The 14,031-nt window shown below is 35.4% G+C and overlaps 1 protein-coding gene across 6 annotated transcripts in view; it reads right to left on the reverse strand.

The window, feature by feature from the left end:
- LOC128169185 (oxysterol-binding protein-related protein 8-like) overlaps positions 1-14,031 on the reverse strand; it is a 35,869-nt gene that overhangs the window by 13,401 nt on the left and 8,437 nt on the right. For 2 of the 6 annotated variants that reach the window (XM_052835353.1, XM_052835374.1), the window contains 2 exons: positions 9,377-9,487; positions 1,462-1,550 (listed from right to left, as the gene is read on the reverse strand). In XM_052835353.1, coding sequence (XP_052691313.1) covers positions 1,462-1,550; positions 9,377-9,487 — 200 coding nt within the window. Of the gene's footprint in view, positions 1-375; positions 928-1,461; positions 1,551-4,142; positions 5,000-8,937; positions 8,975-9,376; positions 9,488-13,806; positions 14,025-14,031 lie in introns of those variants that run through there. The other 4 variants (XM_052835361.1, XM_052835380.1, XM_052835369.1 and 1 more) reach the window with 4 other exon arrangements.

The following is a 14,031-nucleotide window of genomic DNA, read 5'->3' on the forward strand; positions in this document are numbered from 1 at the left end:
TTCTACCATGCAAATATTGATATTCCAATCAGCTCATAAAAGAAATCTTTACATCTCACAAAAAACATTTGGACCATCTCACAAGAGATATCCCCCCTGCCCATCTCATTGATGAATATTCCCTCAGACTATCTCACAAGAAATATTCCCTCTTCCCATCTCACAAGAAATCTCACAAGAAATATTCCTCTCACAAGAAATATTGCCTCAGATTATCACAAAAGAAATATTCCCTCTGACCATCTCTCAAGAAATATTCCATCTCAGAATATATAATCCTTCTGCCCATCTCACAAGAGATTCCCTTAGACCATCTCTCAAGAAACATTTTCTCCACCCAGCCTAAGTCATGTTGGGGTGGATCTTGGTACAAACCTTGGCAGTCAGGTTTTTGAAGCTCTGGGACAGGGACTTCTTCAGCATGGTGTGGAGAGAGAGAGAGAACTCCTCACACCCCGCACCTAGCGCCGCCAAACCGCCAGCACAGTCCCGACTTCATTAATATTTCATCACTTCCTCACTCTCCTTCTCCTCAGGATGTACACACATCAGCTCCTCTACTTTATCAAAACCCCAATCTTTTGGTGTACATATTTATATATATACTTCACCACCGGTCCATACCAACAAGACTGTTACAATGAAATCGGTCTATAAAGGTATCCTAATTGTTTTTCACCCCCAATCACATCCCTGTTCCCTCTAGAACTGGATCCATTTGGATATTGATACATATTTATAGATACAGGAAGACATGCCTCAACAATTTTACTTGTTTTTAATTTTAACAATCAACATAGGCAAATAACATGTGCGTTGTAGTTTAGCATACAAGATGTGTGTTTCATTTCAAGTACACAAATCAAAGTACATAAAGGAACTCATGGTACTTGAGAGAGTCTTCATAATATCAACCCTTAACAAGGGGTTAACATATTCTTAATCTAGGACAATTTCATTTTTTCAGAAAACTTACTTTCAATTAAATAATACATGTCCTGCAATTTTTACAATCAATTACACAAGATTTAGGTTCTTATTTTGTCTTCTTTTTTTTAAATAAAAAGGACAAAATTTTCAAAAACTCTTAATGTAAGTCAAAATTATTTTAATATAATTGTTTATAAGTAAATGGCAGTATCAAATTGTGTCAATATTAGCTACCGGTACTTTGAAATAAGGACTCCCCCATCCCCGCCCAACCCTCGAAATCCTATAGGTAGACATGTTTTATGGTTATACATTGGGTATAAAGCCCTCGTGTGTAAGCTATGATATATATAAATAATTGATTACTCTAATTCCATATGGTCATTGTCTACAACCAATTTATGTTATCAATAGAGAATGTTTGCAAATTTAATAATGACCATAAATGTTAGTGCTACAATCTTCTCCCCCACAGGTCATTTCTCGAGCTACACTACACCCACACAGCTTTGTACGTATATGTATACTTACGTTGGCCCTGTTTTGTGCGAACACGAACGCTGGTGAGGAGACGGAAGGGTGCATACAGTGGGTCTGGTCAGCATGTTCTACTTCTTGACCTGTAAATACAAGTTCAAGGTCAGCAATCTGTTCTATCTGTGTAAAGACATCATATTCATCCAATGAAAGTTTAGGGTAATGTGGTTTCATCAATATTCGTTAAATACCAATTTTCGTGGATTTCATTGTTAAGTTGATCCACGAAATTAAATGTTTATTGAAGTTCAATTTCAAGTAACATTTTGTATTGATAGGATCATTGGCCACGAATTTACGTATCCTTGAAACTGTGATTTTCAGAAAATCCACGAAAATTGATACCCACGAAAATTAATGAAACCACAGTATTAAAGATAAGTCTTTAAAAGGGTCTTCAGATCTAAACATCAAAGATTGACATCTCTCACACTGGGATGCTAGCAGTAAAGTAATCAATGTTTCTATTATTATAAAACTGCCCATGGACAGTCTATACTAAGAACAACTCGCAACTGTTCATAATGTCAGAGATTAGCTAAAGGGAACACTATCTGTAACAATAGCCCATACTGACTAGAACTACAGTCCATACTGACCAGGGCTATAGTCCATATGACTAAGACTACCGACCACATTTACTGGAACTAAAGCCCACGCTTTCAAGGGCTATAGTCAATATTAATAAGGAATACAGTCCACAGTCACTAGTGCTACAGTTCCAGAGACAAGAAATACACTCCACAATGATTTGGACTTCAGTCAACATTGAAGGAGACTATAGTCCACACTACAGTAACTTTTGCACTGAATATGACTACAGTCACCATTACCTAAAATTACAATCCACAGTGACATAAACTATCACAGTCCTTACTGACTTGAACTACAGTCCACACTGTCTAGGACCACAGTCCACAATGACTTAAACTATAGTCCACACAGTCTTCGATGACTTAAACTATAGTCCATACTTACGAGACTACAGTCCACATCCACTAGAGCTAAACCCCAACAATGACAAGAGCTACAGTCCCAATTTATTAGCACTGTAGTACACAATGACTGTCTAGTACTACAGCTATGATGACTAGAGTTACAATCCACACTGACTACAACTACAGTCCACACTAAATAGGACTACAGTCCACACTGACTAGCACTACAGTCAGCCCTAACTTAAAACTAAAAACCATACTTTCACACCAGAACTTTGTTGATACTAACAAAAACTACAGTCCACACTTAAGAGGCTACAGTTCACACTGACTAGAACTGCAGTCCACATTGATTAGGACTATAGTCCACACTGATTAAAACTTCAGTCCACATTGATTGGGACTACAAGCCACACTGACTAGAATTGCCCCAGTGACAAAGACAGTAGACCTTCAGACCATATTGACTATACTCTGTCCAAAGTTTCTGCTTCCACCTCTTTTTGCGTAATATTTTGATGATCATAAATACCTTTAGACCAAAACTACATCCATTCACTAGAATGACAGGCCCTCTTTACCACTTCAGGTCTATATACACAGTCAAAAAGAAAACCTCTACGTGGATTTTGCATTGCAAGAGACATGAAACGACCCAGGATATCATGAACGTTAAAAAATTGTGTGAGGTGTCCCAAATACTTCCGAATGGAGAAAATGTTAACACTTCCCATTTTGAATCTCTGTAGGATGTTTTAATTCATGCAAAATTCTCCAGGTATAAACAGATGATGTATCAATATATAAATCTTTGATTTTTCCCTTTTTATCGATTTGAATTACACTTCATTGACAGGTATATGTAATTTAATATTCATAAATTTCATAAAAAAGTGATGGAAGCAATAACTTGGAACAGACTAAAGGACTATAATAAACACAGACCAAAACTTCCGGAAACATTGAGTGGACCAACAGACCATACTGAGTGGGACTTGAGCCCACGGTAAGTGGAATTAAAGCTCAAACTGATGGTTACTACAGCAAAATCTGAAGTCAGCTTCAGTATTAATGACTGGGGGGGGGGGGGGGGGGGTATAAACATTCATTTCATATTCATTCAAAATCTTCTTATACCAATGAATGTCAAGCAAACTGCTGCAGGTTTACCTCATGTTGACTATTCAATTAACTTGCATTCATCAGTGATAAAGATAATATATCACAATTACTTTATCAATCTATACAAAATGTTTAGCAAAACAGAAATATGACGGAGGTCATTGACTCTGTCATAACAGATCATTGATCATTTCTTGTCATCCAGATACAAAGGATAAAACAGTTTACCGCGTACTATCATCTAGAATAAACTATAACTCATTTATCATACAAACCCAACCAAGCTATATTGAACTTCACAAGCGCTGCAAGCAAATTAAATGTCAACACGTGGGACTAAGCAAGAACTTGCACAGAGACAACTGAAGATGAAAAAGCAGACATTAGCTGCTAGAAATCTGATCGGGGACATACATAAGTCCCTGATCTGATTAAATGATGGAGATGTACAGTCTTTTCACTTAATGATGTCATCAATTCAGGGTGTGGCAGTATATAATTGTCAATTAACTGAGTCAGCATCAGCAACAACAACACACAGAATGACAAGCACAAAAAGATCAACAAATTACGAAATTAATCAGACAAGTTTAGGACATCAGTCTCTGAACTTACCATCTGAGCGAGTCCTACGTTTTGGTAAGTTCATTTTCTCTACTGAGTGCTTCATTGGCAAGTTCTTAATCCCTTTGAACAAAGCCATATCATAACCACTGGTAATCATACACAACAATGACAACTGAGGATCGGCTGGGGTATACCATCATACTAATCCATTAAAGGAAGAAAGCATCAAAGGACATAGACCCTTGACCTGAATTAAACTCATAAACAAATTATGTCTCCTGTGAAATTCATCACATTTTATCCCCATTGCTTATAGTCACATCGCTTTTGTGTCATTCAAAGAAAAATAAAATAAATTGATATACGATGCACTCCTTGTTATCTTAGCAGCGACAGTAAAATCCAAGGGTTTTCCAAATCATTTGTGTATTAGCTTCAACTCCAGACAGCCTTGATGCCCTCAATCTAATCTGAATGCAGATAGTCATTAATTTATAATTCTGTACAGTTTCTGCTCCATCTACATCAGACGGTAGTCTCTCTAATCACAATGCACTCCAAACCCCTGTAAACAAGGCAAAGAAGTCGCTCTGACACATTCCATATATCATGACTTTAGCTCCATCCTCAACACTGATTCACAATCAATGGATACTTAGAGAAAGGACTGCTTCCAGGGACTGTATTTTGATCACTGAGTGTTGTGGTATTCCATCTGCACATTCCTGACAATTACTTATTCTATCTGAGGAGACTAGGGTACGATTATATATACTCCAGAGCACTATTAACTCCGAGTCCTCAGCAAGTAGGAACCATCACTGTCATAATCATTATCTCTAATTGTCACGAATAATTCAAACTTCAGCAACTATATGGCCAGTGCCTCTCTTATGCAAGCCGGATTCATTCAACTTACTAAGTGTCATTCTATATCCCCGCCCCGGCCATAAAATTATGTATTAACTTATCAGTCAACAACTACCTGTAGTAGAATTATATAACGTACGACGCACTTCTTTTTATTATATCATAATCTTCTTTCAATCCACACAAAAAAAAAATTCAAATGTGTTAACGTACAACGCAGAATATTAACTTGGTTTTTTTTTATGAATACCTGTTTGTCAGCTAGATAGAAATTAGGTCACATTCCCTGTCTTCTGACATTATCATAACACTAATTGTATGTAAATAGTTCTCAAGGCCAGAGATCAAGGCCTATTTGTTATAAACACATCTTCCACAATAAGGTCCATAGCATCTCAGGTTATTTGTTACCAACAAGATCAATTACAAGGATGCAAATTTTGGAAGGTCACAACCGATAGAGCATTTTAAAATAGTTGCTCAATTCTCCACACTGTAGAATATCATATTCCATTGGCACACTAAATGCTAGATATGATTCCCTTTCTCAATCAATGCACCACTCCACAGGTCAAGCAAACAGTCAAAGGAATCACTATAAATGGTGAAGCAACAAGTGCACAGTAATTTTGAGTGGAAAATTTATTAACATCTCTATATCTGGCCATTTGTAAATAAACACTCTGTGCTTCTGGAACATTGTGGCCAGATAAAAATTGATAAGGATTCATAAATAATTCTGGTAATGGGAACATTAACACCTACATAAACATTCTGACTGTAGGCTGTGACATATAAAACTCTGTCATTGTCCATGGTCAGTTGGACAATAACCAAATTCATTGGTCTGAATTCTACCCTGGGTCCTTAGATAATCTACATGTACCTAGTAAGTGTATTCAATACCACACTGGGCCCATGGTCCATCTACATGAACCTGAGTATTTACAACCCTATACTAAGACCTGCTACATGAACTGAGTATTTACAACCCTACACTAAGATCTGTGCTACATGAACCTGGGTATTTACAACCCTACACTAGGACCTGCTACATGAACCTGAGTATTTACAACCCTCCACTAAGACCTGTGCTGTATGAACCTAGGTATTTACAACCCTACACTAAGACCTGCTACATGAACCTGAGTATTTACAACCCCACACTAGAACCAGAGCGACATGAACCTGAGTATTTACAACCCTACACTAGAACCAGTGCGACATGAACCTGAGTATTTACAACCCTACACTAAGACCTGCTACATGAACCTGAGTATTTACAACCCTACACTAAGACCTGCTACATGAACCTGAGTAATTACAACCATACACTAGGACCAGTGCTACATGAACCTGAGTATTCACAACACTACACTAGGACCTGCTACATGAACCTGAGTAATTACAACCCTACACTAAGACCTGCTACATGAACCTGAGTAATTACAACCATACACTAGGACCAGTGCTACATGAACCTGAGTATTCACAACACTACACTAGGACCTGCTACATGAACCTGAGTAATTACAACCCTACACTAAGACCTACTACATGAACCTGAGTATTTACAACCCTACACTAGGACCAGTGCTACATGAACCTGAGTAATTACAACACTACACTAGGACCAGTGCTACATGAACCTGAGTAATTACAACCTTACACTAGAACCAGTGCGACATGAAACCCTACACTAAGACCTGCTACATGAACCTGAGTATTTACAACCCTACACTAAGACCTGTGCTGTATGAACCTAGGTATTTACAACCCTACACTAAGACCTGCTACATGAACCTGAGTATTTACAACCCTACACTAGAACCAGAGCGACATGAACCTGAGTATTTACAACCCTACACTAGAACCAGTGCGACATGAACCTGAGTATTTACAACCCTACACTAAGACCTGCTACATGAACCTGAGTATTTACAACCCTACACTAAGACCTGCTACATGAACCTGAGTAATTACAACCCTACACTAGGACCAGTGCTACATGAACCTGAGTATTCACAACACTACACTAGGACCTGCTACATGAACCTGAGTAATTACAACCATACACTAAGACCTGCTACATGAACCTGAGTATTTACAACCCTACACTAGGACCAGTGCGACATGAACCTGAGTAATTACAACCCTACACTAGAACCAGAGCGACATGAACCTGAGTATTTACAACCCTACACTAGAACCAGTGCGACATGAACCTGAGTATTTACAACCCTACACTAAGACCTGCTACATGAACCTGAGTATTTACTACCCTACACTAAGACCTGCTACATGAACCTGAGTAATTACAACCCTACACTAGGACCAGTGCTACATGAACCTGAGTATTCACAACACTACACTAGGACCTGCTACATGAACCTGAGTAATTACAACCCTACACTAAGACCTGCTACATGAACCTGAGTAATTACAACCTTACACTAGGACCTGCTACATGAACCTGAGTATTTACAACCTTACACTAGGACCTTCTACATATACCTAAGAGTTTACAATCCTACTATGAGCCCTTGCACCATCTACTCAGTATATGTACTTATCTGAGTATCATATCCTGGGCCTATAAACCATCTACATACACATACACCTATCTCAGTATTTAATTTACTGGACTATTGACAACAACAAAATTGAGTAATCATCCTTTTTTGTAAATAAAGCAAACAATCCTGAATCGCAATAAATAAATGTACCTAATTTCTGAGTGGAATTACCAAAACTTCCTCCTATATTAGATATTTAGAGTTCTAGGGTACCAGCGTTAAGAGTATAGCATGCCCTAAGATACAGAGCACTGCATTACAAATATTATTTGTTGACTGCCACACAATTCTAACAAAAGCATTATAACCATAATCACCACAATTCACTATCTAAAGCAAGTTAGGAGTAGAAAATCTTTGAAGTTGAAATACTGTTGACTTGAAATTTTAAGCTTAATATTCATTTGGTTTTCCCTTCAGGAAGGGTTATTTTACTAATAAATGGGTGTTGTGCAAATATGTTTAAAAAATAACCATCCTTAGGCTAGTTTTAATCGTAGATAGTCACTGAAAATAGATTCAAAACAAAAAACAGTACATTATTTTGTGTTTTTTCTTTTCATTTTATTGTGGAATGTATTAGGTCTTTAAAGCTCAATTTTTAAGGCTTCTGCAGATACCTTATCCAAAAATATATAACCTTAAAATTATACAATTTTATAAATCACTCTTTTCCACCGTACAATAACATAAACAATGTTATGACCTCACAAATCTATCAAACTTTGGCATCTAAAATCTCCTTTTTTGACAATTTCAACGTCTGATACATATTATTCCATATATCAAAATTAGGGTAAAGAAGTTCAGCAAAGGACAACTTTTTATTTACCATAGCTCCAATCAGTTCCCAATCATCAATGGAAGCAATTTAATTGAAAGGCTATCACATCTATAAAGCTCGTAGGCATTAAATGATATTAAATTTTCAGACAAGTTTAATTCAAAATCAAACATTTTAATACATGTTGTCGTAAAATACCAAACAAACACTTAAAATTTCATTTTAAAGAGATGGCTCCTGATAAATTTGAATCAACAAGATTCAATGGGAAAATCTTACTTCTCATTTTTTCTAATGAGATTTTCTGTTTCCAATGCAAGGTGTAAAACCTTATGACTTATTGAACTCTACACATCATTCAAATCTGACCCTGTTCTTTCAAACACCAGTCTGATGCATGTACCAGGTAATTTAAAAGGAATGTATAACCTTGGTAATAAGATCTTTGGTTTTGAGTTCGTCAAATAAATTTAAACAAAATTGTGAAATCAACAAAAGTAACAAAATTTCTTCACAGGTTGGGAACAGAAAAAAACATAATCAAACTGACTTTTACATGCATAACAACCAACTGTCCAAAGCGTAACACATAAGTTAACAAGGGATACTTTACTGTCATTGTGCAATATCTCCATTGTGTAAGTCCGCGGCAGTCGGTCCTGCACTAATACATAATAATCTGTGCCAAAAAATTAGTACCTATCAACCAGTTGTGAAGTTACAATTATGTAATTTTGTGTGCACATGCACATGTATCTAACATGTGTTAACTTCATGAAGTATATGTAATATGTTTAAACTTCATTCATAATGAAGTGAATAGTGACTAAATATCATATGTGACACCATCTATATCAGTTCATGTATTTATGTAAACTGCATTTAAAATGAAGTCTACGCGTAATATGTATAAACTTCATTCATTGTGGGGCTTTTTTTAAATCATTAACTGCATATTTTGAGATATCAGCATTTATAGTAAAATTACAGTACTACCCCACCAATAAATGCCATATATAAAATCTGATGACTAGATCACTAACAGTACTTACCATTGAGGGGCATCTTGCGGGGGGTGGAGGTTTGTGAATCGGCACTCGGTGACCGTGGCATCATGGACCCAGGGCTCTTATCCTCCCAGTCTGTGTCTTCTACATATATCACTGTATAGACATACAAAGAGAGATAACTCTAACTCAAAATTGCATACATTTTTGACTGGCAGAAGTTCTATATGTTTTTACAATGCATACATTATAAATATCTTGGTTAGCCAGAAGAGATGATAAAAACATGATAGCTACCATTCACTTTCTTCTATCTATCCAAGCAAAAACTAATGCAAACTGGATATATATAATTAAATTTTGTGTTAATAGCAATACAATATATATAATTAAATTTTGTGTTAATAGCAATACAATGTACCAAAATCTATAAAGCTGTGCTAACAATTCCCATTCTCATCAGCACAGGTCTAAAGTACATGCACTTCTATTTAATTTTATGCATGGAACAGCTTCCCTGCTTAACGAGGCCGAGTACAGAACGAGTACGCACGCTTTCGCGCAGCGTTTCATTTGTATTGTGACGTCATCTTTTTGCTTGGTTGACGCCATGGCGTGATAGTTTGAACTGCAGATATTCAGCGAAAATTGTTGAAAATATCTCGTTTGATGCGTAAAAATAATGTTATATTGTGGAATAAACATAAATGTCTCTAAGTATAAGCTATATTTGGGCTCGGGTCGAAAACGAGAAGAGGGTTCAGCAAGCCTAGCCCTCTGTCACGTTTTCTTAACCCGCCTAAATATAGCTTAATTCATATATTTCAAGACAGTAACCATGTATTTTATATTAATGACCCTTAATATGTAATGTTATATATTTTTTTATTACTTAAATAAGTCTGAATGTTTTAATAATACTATATAGATCACCTTTTCCGCCTTTGTCAAATAAAAAATAGCCATTATCTGACGAATCTGGGAAATTGGGCATACAAAAATCAATTTTGATAAGACCCCTGGAACAAACCAGGAGGTAAAAGGTTTTTTTTATTTGACCATTTGATGCCTTTTAGCAATAACTTTAATATGTAGAACAGAAAAAGAAATCCCTAGGGCAGAAGTTTTGAGAAAATGTAAAAAATATGCAAAATTGATACATTTCAAGCAAAATCCCATAGGGTCCTATGTTAAAGATTAACAAACTTTGAGATGACCCCCTAAACAAACGGTGTGGTAAATGTCTTATTTTTTAATCTTAAAATAATAATTATATCAGTAGAAATCCATGTAAAAAGTTTCATCCAAAAATCTAGGGCAGAACAAATTAGACCCGGCCTCGTTAAGACAATGTATATTCCAGCATTTAAATAGAAACTCTATTTTTTTCCATTAGCAAAGCTGATTAATTTTTAACATAAAAATCTGTGCATCTGTCACACCGAAATGACAGGAAATTATGCAGGAGACAATACATATTAGATTAACTTGACTATGCTATGTTCAAAGCTTCACAATTCATAACCTAAACACACATATTTCCTGTTTGAATGAAGAGGGCTGGCTTTTGCCATTTCATACTGCACTTGATTTACATTTCATGAATACCACAGTGCCAACTCATTTGAGCAAGATAATTGGTCAAAGTAAAAGAACTTTGGATAGTGCCATTGTCATGATTGACATTGTACATTTGGAACAAAAGATGCAAGACAATAAATGGCTAAAATTGTGGAAAAATTAGGGTTTCAAAACAGTAATTACTTGTCTATTGTCAAGCAAATGGAATAACATTATTAGCTGTTTTAATTCTAGTTTGTCTATTTTTCACAATATACTGAATGCGTTTTAAGATCCACTTCAAATTAGCTTTATAGACAACTCTTTTTAACATGTGGTTTGTCATTCTGTATGGAATTAAAGATTTTGGTGCTCTCCATGATGTCATTCTGTTTCATTGTTTTTAGCTTCAACTGTGAACTGTGACAAAATTCTGAAGAAGGGAAAATACTCTAATGCAAATATTAAATGGCTTAATTAAAAGAAGTCTACATGACATACTATGGGAATTAAGCACTTGTACTTTCATAATTTTTTTTGTACTATAATGAACATGTGAACAAAGGAGCATACCAGTTATTTATTGTGGTATGGTACACCTGTCAACATTAATTTGGATAAAGGTATACAATAATCAAAAAACTTTCACCGTTTAAGAATTTTCCCATTTCACAATAACTGACCAAAAGATAAGTGTGGATTATTTGAGATACTAGAAACTGAGGAGAGGGATAAAAATCATAAAAGCTCCAGCAGGTTTCGAACTCATGACTTACAGATTCATAGTTAACACTAACCCATTGCGCTTATACGCTGTAAGGTAACAACATCGGGAAAGAAACAGATTTATAAAATTATACTTTATTTTACAGTTTATTTTGATATCTTAATATGGAGTTGTCCCATACCACCTAAAGCTTATATGATTATAATAATGGGTTGAAAAAATGTGTACTATATTTTTAAATATGTAATTATATAATAAGCAGAAATAAGCTACTAAGTTTATTTTTAACTCTCTGTACATCTATTATTACCTAATGAGACATATTTTATATTCCCAATATCACCCCAAGGTTCACTTCTCATTACAAGTATACATGTACATATATTTTGTAACTGAGGAGAATTGGTTTCCTGAATTACATCATTCAACAGTAACTGAAGTTAATATGTTTTACGGTGCGACCGTTGGGGCGAGCACAGCATGTGATCAAACAATGAATTATAATAAATTAATAAAATAAAATTAACAACGTGAAATTTGAATGCCAAAAAATAAAACATACCTATTTTTCAGTAAATTTTCATTATTCATAGTTTATAAGATTTGTTATAATTTATTTATTTATATGTAGAACAATAGTTTAATCTCAGATACAATGTTGTTAAATAATAAAGATTTTAATATATAAATATTCATTGCACTGCATTTTTTTTCATTTTTGTCAATTTATACATAGAAAATCGACTTACCATGGATTTGCCCCTCCACTTAAAAAAAAATAATTAATGTTTAATTTTATTTTTAATTTACGCTTAAAAATATTTGCTTATCATGTTAAAAGAATATGGTGTTGTCCCCCCCCCCCCCCCCCCCCCCCCCCCCCGGATGTAATAAATGGAAGTGAAAATAAAGAAACCATTGAACTGCTAAAGAGCTGAAGGATTAGAATTTTCATGATTTATTTTTCTTTTTGCTTGCAAAGACCCACCCACCCCCTTTAAAAAAAAAAAGGCGCTGCTACGTATAACGTTACGTTTCAGGAAATTACCGTAATTATAGTAAATAAAATATTTGTGAGCATTCATCCAAATTAGTGCAATTTACAACTGTTTCCTGTATCTGAAGAAATGTCCTTATTCGTCAGCTGTTCTTTATCTTAGCCTTTGCAAGATTTTAAGAGGATTTTGGTCATTTCAGCAGATTTACAATAACTTCAATTAGAGTAATTTCCCCTTATCAGTGCTTATTGTGACGTCAAAGCTGACGTTGGTTAAGTGTCGTCTTACTCTTTAAAACTCCCCTGAGAAATAAAAGTATGCGAAGTATACTGTTTTATTTACTTAAAAAGCATGATGTTCTTAAAATGACACATCTTATAAGCTTTTCAAAGGTTTTACTTTGATTCTCGGGAGAACGTGATGTTGGAACGTGAGGTTGGAAACCATTGGTACTATGAATTGTGGGTCAAAATTTACTGACTCCGAAAAAATATATCGGATCAATGTGTAAACGTTTGTGACGTCACACGATTATTTTTTATTGAAAGTGTACTGAGGTGAACTTTAGAGGTAACATTGACTGTATGTCGCTTACATCGTTATTGTTTTTACTGTCTAAATTTGTCTTGCTGATTCTCGTGAGAGTGTGAAGTGATAAAAATTGCCATGATTACAGGGAACTACTGGGACGATTAAAACGATGCATTACTGGTCCGATTTACTGACGCCAAAAAAATCCGTTGAATGAATGTGCAAATAGTCCGAATTTTCTATTCACACACGCCTTGCCGGTAGAGCTCGCTTCGCGCCGGCGCTGCGCGCCGGCTAGCTGCGCTCGCTATAATACCAGGTATGTTATTATGTATTATTTTGTGTCGCTAAGCCTCCACCAACTGAAAGAGATGATATGTTAGTATATACGTCCCTGATAATATATAGGGAAATAAAAATTTCAAAATGCTTTAATCCAACCAATTTGGGATTAAGACTGTCATACTTTTTGTGTCGCTAAGCCTCCACCAACTTAAAGTAAATGTCAACAAATGTGTTATTTCAAAACACTAATGACATTTATAATTATCCTGAGTTTTCATAACCATTGTCCTTGAAAATTAAACCATTGGTTTAATGCAGTTTTCCACATATGAAATACACACAAAATAATCTGGCAACCCATTATCAGTGGTTACCTTCTGGGGTAAGTCCATTCTCTTGTTCCATTTTGTGAAATTGTCACGTCCTCTGCTTCAGCAAAGCAAAAGCAGTGAAATGACTCACCAAGAAACACCAAGAAAATCAAATGAAGGTCTGTTTGGTTGTGTATTGAGTGCTTTGAACATAGTAATATTAGCTTGATTGAATTACATGAATTATATTGTCTATTTAAAGGCCAACAGCCCAACACGTATGAATTG

The sequence above is a fragment of the Crassostrea angulata genome, chromosome 1 (genome assembly GCF_025612915.1).
Source record: "Crassostrea angulata isolate pt1a10 chromosome 1, ASM2561291v2, whole genome shotgun sequence".
In the NCBI taxonomy this organism is placed as follows: domain Eukaryota; kingdom Metazoa; phylum Mollusca; class Bivalvia; order Ostreida; family Ostreidae; genus Magallana; species Magallana angulata.